We start from the raw sequence: 15,059 nt of genomic DNA, 5'->3' as shown, positions 1-15,059 counted from the left end.
GAGCTGAATAGATTCTCCAAACAATGCTGCACTGAATGGAAGCCATCAGCAGAATTGCTCAAGGCTGCAAAACCCATTACTTATACAGCAGTAGATGGAAGAGCAAGTGCCACAGTGTAGTAACTTGTCCTGCTTTGCTGGAGTTGTTCTGCAGTTATTAGATCAATATATGTAGCTGCACATCTAATAAAGTACCAGAAAATAATTTATCTCAATGTGTATTGTTAGCTCAGTATTTATCCTAATATCATCCAGCCACATAAACAACATAAATCCCTCTTTCTGTGCCTTTTTTTACTGCTGTTGCCACATTCTCCAAGCACACAATAGGTTATGTCCCCTGCTCTGATTATTGGAGCCACGTCACTGTACTTTTTACAATCACATTTTAATTACAGCTGTAGAACCTATGCAAAATCATTTAATACAATGTTGTGAGCAAATAGCACAGATGATGCGTTTAGTATTTGATTGCTGTTAGTTTATTCATTGATTAAACATGCAGAGTCTGCTTTGACTGGTGAGGAAGTCAGAGACCACACACACACAGGGCTGTAGGGCTTATATTCACTGTAGGATTTCTATTTTCTATAGATTTTATATTTGCTATAGGTATTATATTCATTTTAGGTTTTATATTACTATAAATTGTGTATTTGCTATAGCTTCTATATTTGCTGTAATTTTGTATTCAGTACAGGCTTTATATTTGTTCTGTGTTCTATATTCACTATTTTAGATGACCTAGGTAATCCAAAGGATTAGCAAGGAGTCTGTGGCAGTTTGGGTGGCTCAAAAATGGCAGTGGGAATTTATCATTCCATAAAGGAAGGGATCCAGCAGCTGGTCAAGAAAAGTTTTGACCTTCACTGGTGGCAGCTGATGGATTTGGTAGAATTGGTGATAGGTCTTGGAAGTGGAGATAGAAAATTATTTTGGGTATTTTTGGAAAGCACAGCTTGAATTGCGTGGAGTAGCCCAGGCAAAAAGCAGTGGTTACTCAAGGAGAGAAGTAGTGTGGTTTTATAACAATAAAATACATTTTTTGAAAAAGAGAGAAGACAGTCTTGCCAGAAGGAGTGTGTATTGTAAAAGAACCAGGTTTTGTTCCATTTCTAACAGAAGCTTACAGGCAGTTATGAAAAGGACTTTGCTGCTATTTATTGCCTGAAGTTACTGATCCATCTGTCTCTACCCCAACTCTCGTACAGACAATTTTTCCTCATCATTCTGTCTTTCTCCTTTCTATTATTATTCAATATTTAGATGGGAATTTTGACCAGTGGCCAAGTCAGGGGCTTATCAGCTATTGCATAAATCCTCAGCAGCTGGTAACTGAGCTGTGCAAAATTGTCACTTTAGGGTTAAATATTGTTGAATAAATAGACCTGCTGAAAGAATAGAATCTTAACAATTCATGTTTTAGGGAATAATTACTGCAGAAAGACAGCCCACAACATTGTATGTGTGTTTGAGAGAGTGGTCAGAATATCTTTTAATTCAGCATTTACCCGTGAGAATTATTCCCATGAGGAGCCTTGCAATAAAATCTGCTTGGTCTGTGAGAATAGAAAGAAATTGAATAAAAAGACTCCATTTCCACTTGTATTTATTCAGTCTGGGAAATTCAGTGGGCCGCAGCATTAGTATCAGCAGGGGATTCCTTGCTCCTAGCGTTAAATTACTGTCATAATCGCTCAATTATTTCTTCCTTGTACTGTTTAAAATAAAAATCCATCACATTCTCTGTTTTTTTCTAACATTTATTAGGTTGAGTGTTTAGGAAAATCAATTATATTCAGTCAGGCATGAATTGATGAATGTTCTTGTAATAATTGTCAGTTGTTAAACTGAATGTACTTTCTCTTTTCACCCCTTTTCATTTCCTTCAGAGGGCAGAGGTGGCTCAGAGAGAGGCAGAGACCTTAAGGGAGCAGCTCTCATCAGCTAACAAATCTCTCCAACTTGCCACGCAGATCCAGAAGGCACCTGATGTGGTGAGAGAAAATATTTACTGACTCTTACAGGTTTCTGACATTCCTGCAGTCCAGCTCCTTCACTTTATGCCCACAGCTATAAAAGCAGCTGTTTGAAGTCATATTTTGACTAAAAGGGAATGGTGTTCCTTGGGGAGTGTGGTGGGGGTTCAGCTTCTCAGGGGCTTGGTGGCTGGAGGAGACCACGGCGAGGACAGAGGTCACTTGGCTCTGTGGAGATCCTGCTCCAGGTGGACAGCACAACTCAGAAATCATTTCACATGGCTGAGAGCATCAGCACAGGGGAACAGAGGCAGCAAGAGAGCCTTGGTGGCCATCAGCAGGTGTCTGCCTGTGGGGCTCCATCCCCAGGGCACCCAGAGCTCCCTGCCCACTCTGCCTCTCCTTACTCCGTGTCTGGGCTCTCAGACAAACTGGAAATAAACTCCAGTTTTCACTGGCTGTATCTAAACTGAGAATTACACCTAGAAATCCTTGGAAAATTGAGAAGATACCCTGTGCTCCAGCTGGTTGCCTCCTCTGTGTGGTTCTGAATAAACCAAGGCTGCTGATGGGACCTGCAGGCACAGGGGGCTGTTCCAGGGCTCCAGCTGGCCCTGGGTGAGCAGGTATCACAGATGAGCAGCCAGATTATTTTGATTTTTGTTTGCCAAAGGAGAAATAGGAGTATTTAAATGTAAATATGCAATTAAGTGAAATTTAGTCTACTTCTAAGCAGCAGATTTAAGAAACAAAAGAAATCATTGCTTTTTTTTCCTTGCAAGCCTTATATGTGCTTGACACTGATAGCAGAGGAACACATGGCTGCCTTTAAAAATCATTTGCAGAGAATAAGTAACACAGCATAAGTCCTCCAGATCTGTTTGTTTGTCTATTAATACAACCCAGTATTTTCTCAGAGAAGTCGAAAGATAGACAAGTAGGCTGCAAAACAAAAAATAAAAAGCCTGAATATCACTTGTAACTCTGAATTACCTGCCTCTTCCTATCTCGTGTCCTAGTCTTATCATTATTTTAACATTAGGTCTTTCTTGTATTTAATAGTACTTCTGCACTTCATTTATATTTAATATGACAACTACTGCAGGATGAAAATGATCATTATCTATCTTATTTCAGACTCCACGTTCTAGTCTCAATAGGCACAAGCAGCAGATGATTATACAACTTGTGATGTTTCATGCAAGCAAATTAGAGGTTTTTTCAAGTTAAAAGTATAATTCAGTGTAATAGGAGAGCGTTGTTAACTGCTGTTCTTACATGCAGCTTTCTGTGAGTGCAGCAGGGTGTAGTCACTGAGAATCAAGCTGAATGTTTAGAAGATATGGAAAAGGGGATTTTGTTGTTCCTGTATTCCCAGGAAAGAGGGTATGGAGTAGATTTCAATCTGCTGCAGTGTCATCTTCAGTTGTCAGGGTGTCACTGGGGTGAATTCTCAGCTCTTTCACCACAGATCTTTGGTTTAGTGCTCATCATCATCTCCCTCTTGCTGAATGGATTCTCTCCTCCTTCACTGGTGCTTCTGAGGAACAGCCATTAACCTTTGTGAGCTGCATTTTGGGCTCTCTAATGGAATGTGTGCCCCTCCTTGGGCCCCCACACAGGCACAAGGCTTTGCTCACATTCTCCATGGAGGAGGCTCAGAGCTCCCAGATACACCACAGCATGTCCCAGCACAAAAGGAGACAGAGATGGTACAATTAGTCTCTATTATCTTTTCTGAATGGATCTGCCTTCTTCTAGACCTCTCTGTCCTCTCTGATTCCCTGTCCTCCCAGGAAGTCAGTCCAGAGAGGAAGTTCCAGACTTGAGGACAGATTTTACAGCTGTGGGAAACTGGAAGAAAGAAGATTTAGGAAAGGGAATTTCTGAAAGTGGCGACCAAAGGGAGAATGGCCTTGTCTTAAAGCTGTCACATTTCTCTTCTTCCCCGTGGAGCATGCTTGCAATAATGTTAACATGAACAATTTTCATGCAAGGAGCAAGTTCATTGGAAGTAGCAGTTTGGGGCAATTTTTGACAATTTTGCCTGAAACGTGCAGTGTGCATGCAGAGAGCCACAGGCACATGGCTCTGCCGTTCCTGATTAAGAAATTCTGCTCCATTACTTCAGAATATTTTATCTGATTAGTATTTTGTAAGCACAGATTTTCATAGTTGTCAAAGCATTTGGGCTATTAATAATAAATAGATCTAAATAGAATCCTTTGACTTTCACGGCTGCATCTTTCCAGTGCACTTATGAAATCGGGAAATTTATTCCCTCTGTTATCCCTGTTTTCCCAGAGAGCTGTCCTGGGGTGTAGAAATTTCCAGATTCCCAGTGTCAATCACAGGAGTCCCAGATTGAGGAGCTGTCTGTTTCTTCTGCAACCCAATGTCATGTTGGCTCCTTGCTGAGCTACCCTGAATTTAGGTTTGTTGCTTTTCCTTCCTTTTTGGGGTCTAATTCTCTTTTTTCCCTGCAGGAGCAGGCCATCGAGGTGCTGACTCGCTCCAGCCTGGAAGTGGAGCTGGCAGCGAAGGAGCGCGAGATCGCCCAGCTCGTCGAGGATGTGCAGAGGCTCCAGGGCAGCCTCACCAAGCTGAGGGAGAACTCCAGCAGCCAAATCTCCCAGCTGGAGCAGCAGCTGACAGCCAAGAACAGCACACTCAAAGTAAGGCTCAGTTCTGCCCCAGGGATGTCTCAGAGATGAGGATGTTGGGGTTTGCTGGTGTGAGTTTCCTGAGCCTTGGCTTCTTCAAGGTGTGGCTGAATTCTGGTTTCTGTGGCATTCATGGAATCACAGAATGATTGGAGTTAGAAGGGACCTTCAAACCCATCCCATTCCACTCCCCTGGATATATTGTTTTATAAGGGATCACAGTTTTTTTGACTTCTAAATGGCCCAATCCTTACTGTTCTGAAATGTGCTTTTGCAGAACAAGGCTCCCTTTAGCATTAAAATCAACACCAATACATCGACCATGGATATGTAATGAAACAGTTGAACTGAAAAGGCACAGAAAATCCCTCTTAGATTTTCAAACTTTTAATTCCCATTCCAGTTTACATATTGAAGATTTGCAAGGAATTGACTTATCTTTCAATTTCCCTGTTCTCCCACTCCAGTTCTCTCCACTGGAAATGGGAAGTGTATCATTTAGACCATAGAAACAAGTAAAATCAGGACATGGAGAAGGCTTTTAGCTTCAATAACCATTTAATTATTTTTTAACTGTGTATTTGCTGCACAATAATTCCCATTTATAATTAGCAGTCTGGCCCTATACTCATTTGCATAGGAGCAGCAGTGCACTAGAACCAGAAGGAAGAGCTAGGAATTCTCTGAATGACCCTTTTACCTCACTCTTGGGCAGTTTCACTTTCCCTGTGCTGAGCCCACACAGTTGTGATCTCTGAGTGAGCATGAGAAATGTTTCCTGACGTGGGGTATGAATCAGTTTCCTGTAACTCCCATCTCCTTCATTGTTCCACCATCTATGAGCTCTGAAGTGTAAACAAGATAAATTTATCTATTCCATTAAAGACTTGGTAGTTCTGCAGGTTTGATAGTCTTGAGAGTTTTGTGAGAGCAGGAGGCTGATAGTTCCCACTCAGCTCTGACTGTGGCGTGGGCAGCTCTGCTCTATCAGAATGATTTAATGTTCAATTGAAACTCTTACAAATTGCTCTAATTCTGACATTTTTTAGCAGTTACTGGTTTTGCTGTGGTGGAGCATAATTCACATGGAGAGAGACCTGTTAGGAATGAAAGCTGAAGTGTTGCAGTCAGTGTTTTCTGCATGTTTCAAGCCAGCTTTGTAGAATTTTAATGAAAATTCAGTGGAGCAAAGGGCACCTATTATGTAACTCCATTGACAGTATCAGTCTCTGCCCACCTGTCACCATGTGGGCACCACTTTTTTTGAGGGAGAAAGGAGCTGCTCTGGTTTTGAGGGACACATTCTGCTGGCTACACCCATGTTCAGGGGATTTTTTTATTTTACTTTTTCATAAAGCCTGATAGAAAATATCTTGAGTCCTTGCACTTGACAGATTTTCTTGGAATAAAGCATGTTCCTGGTGAGGTCAGTATTAGTTTAGCCATTAACTTCAAAGGGAGTAGGATCATAGAAATGACAGAGCAAGTCTTTAATTTCCATTTCAGTAATCTCCTTCCATTTTCTCATAGCCTTGCCTGGCTAATGCTCTGTATTTAGCTTTCTGTTGATAGTGTCTGATGTAGTGCCTCTATTGATAAAGTTTTAGTCGTTTCAACCCTCTTTAACCTTATTTGTTGCAACTATAAAAATATTTCCAAATATTACTTTCACCCCAAAGTGCTGGGAAAGCCTGTGCCTGGCACATGTTGAACAAAGCACCAAATCTCAGTGACGATGTGCTGATCTCCTGTTTGATTATGGAGGAATTGCTTCTGAAATAACAGAGATTGTAATGGTTGCCTCCACAAAAAACAACTCACAGTTTCACAAATTAAAGCAATGTTCTCAACCTGTATCTTGGGGGAATTGTTTAATACTCTATGACTTAATGAAACAATACAGAAATACTTTCAAAATTATTGCTTCTTTATCTTCATCTGATCTAATAATCAAAACATGTCCTCTAGTAACAAGACTTTCCTCACTCTAATTGTATTAACCCTTTGTGGCTGGGTGCTAGAATGTCCCTGCTACCCAGTTAAAATTCAGTAATGTGAGTGATCACTCTAAACTGAACTACAGTGTTAATCCAATGGTTATTTAAATGTTTTAAGCCCCTCAATACAGCCCCTGCTCTTCACCTATGCCACTTCAGTTAATAATACAGTAGTGATTGTATTTTCTAAATAACATGAGGAGGGACCCAATCTCTGCCTGCTCTGACATGAGTTCATTCACACCACAGATGCAAGATGATTCCTTAACATGGGATATTTGCAAATTTAATGTGCAGAAAAGCCACCAGTCCATTCCTTCTGCCCTCTGGCACCTGCATTTTTGTGTGTTGGAATATATTTTGTCTGAATTAACCAGGTTGATATTTAGTGCAAGATATTAGTTCCTCCAGATTGTCTCACAGCTTGAACCTTTGTTATCCCATGTTCTGTGCATTTTACAGGGTTCTTGGAGACAATTACCATACTAATACATTTTAAAACAGTCATTGACTGGGAAGATGCCAAGTGCCTAAATGTTGTGTTTCTACACAAGCACTGCATCCTCAGTTGTTAGTTTATATTGTTTAGTAAAGTCGATGTTTAGGTGCAGCTTTTCCATGGCAACAATCTCTATATTAGGTACTTGGGAATGATGGATGTGTGTGTTTTTTATACAATCCCAAGTAAAATATTGCTGCTTGTCATACTGCTGTAGCAGCACACAAGTACCTGAGAGTCCAAAACAGCTGCATTTTGTCAATCTCTCTTTCTTTTTTCTTTATTATTCTACCTGTGTTTTGTGCCTAAATTTTCCAGAAATACTCTACCAGGGTATAGAATTACATTTAATACTGGTTGCACTAAAATGGAAGTCATTACCTTTTCTGTGGTTTATATCCTTTTCTACAAAAGGCTGTTTTCTTAGCATAGCCTTGCATAAGTAACTAACATATTAATCCAGGGTATTGTTTCTTTTAAATTTCTTCTGGTCCTTTTTATATTGAGAACTGGTATAAATTGCCAGCTGTTCCTGCTGTAAAAGGTCGTGTGCTCTAGACCCAAAATGTCCCAAGTCACAGAAGTAAGGAAAGGGTGAATTGCAGGGGATTTGTAGAGCAGCAGAGACAGAAGGACAAAGTGACAAGACCAAGGAATGCAGAAGGATATCTTGGGTTTGACAGGTCCCCCATTGCCTGTGACCACTTGGAAAACTCTCAGCTGTGGTGCTGAGTCTGCTCTCAGTACCAAGGGCTCTCTGGCTCTCTGGTTTAATTTAAAGATCCCTCTCCAGCCTGAGCTGATGCACTAAAATTTCTACCTGGATGCCTTGTTGAAGTCACTCTGTTTTGCTCAGTGTTGAGCTGCAGCTTGAAAAGCTGCTTGAACTCACGGCCTGTTGTAGCTGACCCTCCTCAAAATGTGAGACCTCAGGCCCTGGGACTACATAGTACATTTCCATAATGAGATTTCAGCAGGTTGTAAATTATCAAAACCTCCAACATATTTAATATTTGTAGGATTTTCCTGGTCACATCCACCAGGACTTTCCTAATTATGTCAAAACACCTGAAGCACTGTGTCTGCTGCTAAAGCAAAGTCAGTGCTTCCTGTAGTTCCAGACAATAACTGGAATTTGGTAAGGCAGGACACACCAGAAAAAAAACACTAAAGCTTGCCCTGTATTTATTCCAGATTAAAAAAAAATGTTGTAGCTAAAACAGACACTTTATTTTTCTTTTTAACACAACTGGAATGACTGCACAAGCCACTGATGACAAAAGATGCTGGGACACGAGACCTTTTTAAGAGGCCACTTGTTCATCAATGTCCCAGAGAGTGCAAATTCCACACTGAGCAGCAGTTCCTGTGATCCATTAAGAGCTGCTCGTTGAGCAGGGCCCAGCTGTTCCTGCCAGGAGATTCCTCTCCTCAGCAGTGGTGAGGATGCTGGACTGTGGTGTCAAACAGCAGGAGCAGGACCTTGAGAGGGCTGTGTATTGATAACCTGAGTGTCCACTTTGTCACTGCTCCTTAATATCCGTGCTAATGGCGAGGCAGAAATGTCAGCAGTGTGAGAGCTGAAGGAAATCCTTTAAAGAATGGCAGAATAGTTGGAGATCCCACAAAGCCCCACCAGGCTGCTCTTGGCACCTGAAGAAGCCTCATTTAAATTACTGAGATGACTCAAACCATGGTTTGTGTCATGTGGGTGCTGTGCTACATCATTTTGGGGTTTGTACAGCTCTGAGATGGGTGATACCCACACACTCACTTACTGGGGAGGACAGCACAGGGAGCAGGTTCCCCATTCTGTTTGTTGAACTGCCCCAGCCCTGCCTCCATGCCCCATAGCTGGGCTGCTGCATTTTAAACAGCTTTGCTGAAATTATCCAAGTTGCCAGCAGCCCTCCCCTGCCCTCCTCCTGCATCCAAAGAGCAGCCCCAGAGTGGGTGTAGGATCTTGAATTCCCCTCTTCCCTGAAGGCAGCCTCTCCTGGACATAAAGTTCTATTTTTCTTTTTCATGTCATATATTCCTTTCCTTATCAAAGTAGATTCTCTGTCTTTGAGGTGATACGTCCTTGTGTTATTTCTGTTTCCCGTGACCTTTGGGATTCTGTGCCAATTTTAACACCAAAAATGAACTGAAGCAGAGTTAGCCTGAATTTATCCATGGAAGTTGCAAGCCAGTAAGTTCTGTTCTTTGCTTAGATCAGGTGTGCCTGCAGTAAGCAAAGAAAATATTGAAATGAATGTGGCTTCTGCAAGCAACATAACGGCATCAATTATGTATCACTATGTTTTAGGCCTCCTGAAGCATTTACCCCGTAGTGATGAGCACTTTGTTGGGAGCTGGGTAAGGTCCGAGTGTGTGGCATTGCGTTCTGGATTGTGGCAGCGGGTTTGGTTCAGCCTCTGGGGCATCCTCACAGCCAGGAGAAGCCATTGGGGCCGCCCTGGGGGGACAGAGCAGAAGGAGCTGCTGGGGTGGCCTCGATGCTCCCTGTCTTGGTGTGTAACCAGAGCAGGCAGTGCCACCAGGAGTGCCTGTACAACCTCCTGGTGCAGCTGTTTGCTTTGGGCACCAGGTGCTGTAAGAGCCTTCCAAGCCTAAGGCATTCCAGTCAACAACAGCTTCTTCAGTCTGTTCTTTTTATCATGTAGATAAGGTTATCTGGAACTGTCCTATTAAGAATACAGTATGTGCCAAAGCACCCTGCTTGTTTACTCAATCTCCCTGAAAATTTCAGCTGCCCCATTTTTTTAAATACCTTCATCCCCAATCCCTTCCCTGAACACGACAGTGACATTGCAAACAGCCAAATTGGGACCCACTGAATTCTGTCATGCTTGGCACTCTGTAAACAAAGGATGAGCGAGGTATAATTGTGTTTACGTTTAATTGGTTATAGTTTGTTTTCTAATATATGTAAATTAGGTATGAGTCATTAACCCTCACTTGTGCGCTGCTGTATATATGGAATAATTTGAAGATGATTTTCAAAGCCTACAGAAAAAAAAACAATGTAAATAATTAAATCCATGTTCTCTCTTTTAAAGCAACTGGAAGAAAAACTGAAAGGACAGGCTGATTATGAAGAGGTTAAGAAAGAATTAAAGTAAGTGTTAAATGCTTACATAATTTTTTCACAAACTCTGGTTGAACAGTGCTTGTTAAATGAAGCCACAAATCTGTGTTCTTGGAACAATAAAGAATTCAGTCAAAACCACAAAGACGAGGAAATTGGGAATATTGGCAGAAATTGCATCCAGAACCAGTGGAACTGCTGTATCTGAGAGTGCTCCTTTTTGTTGCAGCAGAGGATCACAATAGCAAATAAAACATGTGTCCACGAAGAAAAGCCACTAAAACTCTTGTCCACAAAGGGAAAAAAGTTTCAAAATCTGTGGTGTTTTAGGTGGACCACTCTTTAAAAATCTCCAGCCAACAGCTGAGGGTAATGTGGACCAAAAATGTCCTGCAGAGCCTTTGGCCATGGTACCTTTTCTGTGCTCCTGCCAGCCAGTGTTCAGCACTTACCAGTTTAATGCTGGGCTTATTTCACTGTATATTTTTGCTAATATAATGTGGTTTTAAACTAAAGCCACAAACAGCCTCTTCCTATTTCAAGGGATTTTCTTAAGAGACTTAAAAGAGCCTCATTTTAAACTATAACAAGATAAGCTGTCAGGTTCAGAAGAGAACTTTTCTGACTGGAAATATGTTTAGTGTCAAGGTTTAAATAACTGCGAGAAACTCCCATCTCTTCTTTCATCATTCTGGCATTTCTGTGTGTGTTTTAAAAAGGCTGAAATAACCCATTCCCTGGTTTAATGAGGTATTTCAGATGAGGCTGGTAGTCATGTGCTTTTGTTTACACGTCCCTGGAGAATATGGAAAGCAGATTTGGATTTGCAAGCCCCACAACTGCCCAGCCCCTGGTGCTGATTTATTCAAGCCACGCTGGCTGAGGTTTTGGTTCACCACCAGCTGCAGCACACCCTGATGTAGGGGTGTAATTTTTACTTAAATTAAATGAATTGACCATTTCTTTGGTCATTTTACCTGATTATTACCTGGGCTCAAAATAGCATCATCATTTAGTGATTAGGGGTAAACACATCCATGTCCTCTCCTGTGTTCAGGGAACAGCTTCAGGTTTTAGCCACTTTATGTCCTCATATGTAAAGCAGTGAATGGGAATAATGCCACAACCTTCCAGCTTCTTGCATTAGATATTACATGTAAATGTGCTGAAACAACAAATGAGTTTTGAATCCTACCTGGTTTAATGCAAAGGTTTAATACAACAGGAGCAGGACTTTAAAGCAAGACTTAAGGTGCCAAGAACCCAATATACTCTTTGAAATACTCATTTAAGCTTACTTTGCATTTGTACTTTAAATACAAACCCTGTATTCCTGGTGATAATACCAATATTTTAATTTCTTTTTTTTAACACTGACTTACATGAGGACAGGGATGGAAAGGCAGATGAGAGAAGCTGTGACACAGAAGGCTTCATATGGTGCTTCTGCTCAGGATGAGCCTGCAGTGAAATTAATGGGAGACTCTCCTGGAAGTGGCCCTGTTTGGGTGCCAGTAAATTAACCCTGTTTTCCCAGCTGCTCCAGCTTTTATATCCCTAATTTGTGGATTGATAGCTGGCTTGTAAGGGCCCTGGGGTCCATCAGCATCCTGTGGGATGGTCTGAGGGTTGAGACCCTCTGAAAGAGCACTGAGGGTGTTTGCAATGCTGCATCCTCCAGGCAGCTGCTTCACACCACTGCCATGCTCCATCTAATCCAAAAGGTGTGCTGAAGGGTAAATGTGCATCCCCTGGCACTGACAGCCTGGTCTCAAGTGAGACTTGCTGAATGAGACTGGGAGAAGTTTGTTGCTGTAAATCGGGAGCCCTCACACTGAATCCTGCTGAACCTGCCTTGTGCCCTGAAACACTGACAGAAAGGAACTGCTCATAACATTTGCACCAAGAGAAAAGAGATCTTGTCAGTAAGGCAGGAAGAGAATTAATTTTTTAGGTGTTTTGGCACTGGTGTATTTTCATTAATCCTTCCTGGGATGTCAGAGGCATTCTAGGCTGAGGGGTCTCAATATCAGCCAACTTCTAACTCTGGAGGAACTTAGGATCATGTCAAGATCTGGGATGGGAGGATTCTTCACTTTCTGCCTTGGCTTTTGTGCCCAGTGGCTTCTAAACCTATTTTTGAGATCTGAGAGCTCTGTGTGTGCTTTCAGCTCCCTCTCGAGTAGCACGACAGCGCTGACCCTGCTGCCTTTGCAGTCGGGATCAGACGAACAGAAAGTGGAGCTGTCCCAATGCACACTCTGCTTTACACTCACATCTTTCAAGTCTTCTTAGATGTGCAGATTCAAGTCACAAGATCATTCCTTTTAAAAGCAGGTAACTGATCTTGAGCCACAGATTGAGTCAAGATCTCATGGGCAAAGATATTCCTGGAATCCAAAGAAGAAACGTTGTGCTTCCTCATATTCCTGAGGAGAATGTGTCTTTTGTGACACATTTGGAGAGTCATTTTTGACATGTTTAACTTTTACATTCTTTTTATAATGAACCTGCTGAAGTGGATATTCCTCTTAGGGCAATTAGAGGTGCCATCAGTTTGATTTTTAGTATATTTTGTGTTTCAACTGTATAGGAAATCACCTGTGAAATTGTCAGAAAGTTAATTCAGTTAGCAAAGAATCCCCTTCAGGTAGGCAGAGGTCAGTTGGTTTCCAGCCAGGGTTTGAATACACATTGCCTGCACCAATCTGGAAATGCAGCTGCTGCAAGGCTCAGGTTCCTTCCTGAAGGTCCCAGCTGGCAGCAGGTGCTCAGAACCAAAATGCATCAACCTGTGCTAGGGCAGGGATGACAGGATTAGGGCTTTAGAGGCAGATTTTTCGTGTGGAAAACCAAATATAACCATAAAGGTTTGTGCTTCAGACCATTGTCAGCCTGGTTCTGGGGGCAGCCAGGTGTGAGCAGGGCACCACTCTGGTCCTTTTGGGAGAGAGCAGCTTTTTCTGGTTTAGCTTCATCCAGGAGGAAGGTGTTTGGAATGCTGCTGGATTGCTCCACATGGCAAACTCACATGTGGTAAGTGGGGATCACAACTGGTCTGAACTGAAGTGGGATTTCCCATAGGACATTTCCCATGGGATGTGATAATTTGCTGTTTCTGTTTGAAATTCAGATTTCATTTGGGTATCATGAGGATGTGCATTAGGTTTGGCTGTCCCTGCAGAGGCCAGGGACATAAAATTCCCTGCAGAATTCATGGAAACAGCCACCTGCCAGTGGCTGGGGTTTTCCCTAGATGAGTCTCTGTGCATTTTTCACCCCCAGCACCTTGGAGTCCTGGGGTGCAGAGCTGTGCCTCCAAAGGGCTGTCCCTGGAAACACTGGCTTTTGGGGATTTGCCACCTGAGTCACACACCTGTGATGTCAAAGTGATGCCAGGGTCTCTGAGAACTCAAGCCATTGGTCCACATCCTCTCCCTTTGACTGGCACAGCTCCACTGATAGCACAAAGGAGTTGGTTTTGCACGTGGCTGGGCTGTTCTGCCCAATATCACCAATATCACTTTATGTGCTCTGTAGGGGCTGATGGCTCTGCCCTACAGCCAGGCAGGAGGTGACACTGAGTGATGCCATGTAATGAAAGTGATTGCCAGAAACTTGTGGTTTCATTAATTACTATATTTTAAGGATGCCTGTCAGAATTAACCCTGTGTGCAATGAGTATACACAGATGTGAGATATATGAGGTCTCTTTCTCAGAATGACTTTTTTTCCCTTGGGTTTGCCATGACTTTGAGTGATCTTGAATGGCCCAGAGATCTGATTTCCAGAGTGTCACTTAATGCACATCTGACTCTGGATTAATCCAGGGACAGGATCAGGCAGTTAATGGGTGCCTGGCTAACTCCTCATGGCACCCAGAACTACTTCCTGTCTCTTAATACTGGACTTCTGCCTTTTATTCTCTCAGTTTCCACATTTCATGGAACCACTAAATGTATTGGGCTGGAAGGAACCTTAAAGCTCATCCAGTCCCACCCCTGCCATGGGCAGGGACACCTTCACTATCCCAGGTTACTCCAAGCTCCATCCAGCCTGGCCTTGGACACTTCCAGAGATCCAGAGGCAATTCTAAAACCTTTAATACATGATCCACAGCTTTTAATACAGTTTAATACACGATTAAACAGATTGTTTCAGCTCACAGAGTTCCTGGTACTTTATACATGACAAATGCTGTATAAACACCATCTATATGTGTTTATGTGCTTTTCTTCACCAAATGAATGTTGTCTTTGTACAGTAAAAAGCTGAAATCATTTATTGCTTCAATCTGAGGAAGTTCATGTCCTGCCTGCAGCAGGCTGATTTAAAAAAAATTATCCAACAAAGCACATTAATAAGTCTGCATTCCTGTAAGATTCTGGTTGGCCAGAATTTCTAACTGAAAGCCTCTGACCATTCACTATTTGTATAAAATATTGACAATGAGACTATCAGATTCGTCTCCTAATGTACTTATAAATATTTGGATCTTTCATATTTCTTAAGAAATATTGGGCCATTTTGTCTTCCCTTTGCCATAGAACGAGGGGGTTATTAAAATGAAAAACTGCCTTTTAGCCTGTAGTGCCTTGGTTGGGAACATTATTTGTGCCTATTTTCCTTGCTGGTGAGCTGGTGTATATTCTAGAAAGTGCTGTACTGTGGTGGTGATTCCCCTGTTTTTTTGCTTTGCTACAACTTCCTCATTCCCTTCCAGCTTCACAGATAAATTTATATCGTTTCTGACAGCTTAAAATGTTATATCCTTATTAACCTTTAAATTTACACTTTAAACTGGCCTGGTGGGATTGCATATGGAATGAT

At 42.1% G+C, this 15,059-nt stretch overlaps 1 protein-coding gene across 6 annotated transcripts in view; it reads left to right on the top strand.

The window, feature by feature from the left end:
* Window positions 1–15,059, top strand: part of CUX1 (cut like homeobox 1) — a 266,427-nt gene that overhangs the window by 178,786 nt on the left and 72,582 nt on the right. For all 6 annotated transcript variants that reach the window (XM_088177069.1, XM_088177067.1, XM_088177066.1 and 3 more), the window contains exons 10-12: window positions 1,893–1,997; window positions 4,466–4,654; window positions 10,201–10,259. In XM_088177069.1, the coding sequence (XP_088033195.1) occupies window positions 1,893–1,997; window positions 4,466–4,654; window positions 10,201–10,259 (353 nt within the window). The remainder of the gene's footprint in view (window positions 1–1,892; window positions 1,998–4,465; window positions 4,655–10,200; window positions 10,260–15,059) is intronic.

Source organism: Sturnus vulgaris, chromosome 21 (genome assembly GCF_052056855.1).
Source record: "Sturnus vulgaris isolate bStuVul1 chromosome 21, bStuVul1.hap1, whole genome shotgun sequence".
Lineage (NCBI taxonomy): Eukaryota > Metazoa > Chordata > Aves > Passeriformes > Sturnidae > Sturnus > Sturnus vulgaris.
The sequence above is the reverse complement of the archived record's forward strand: the minus strand, read 5'-3'. Positions and strand labels throughout refer to the sequence as shown.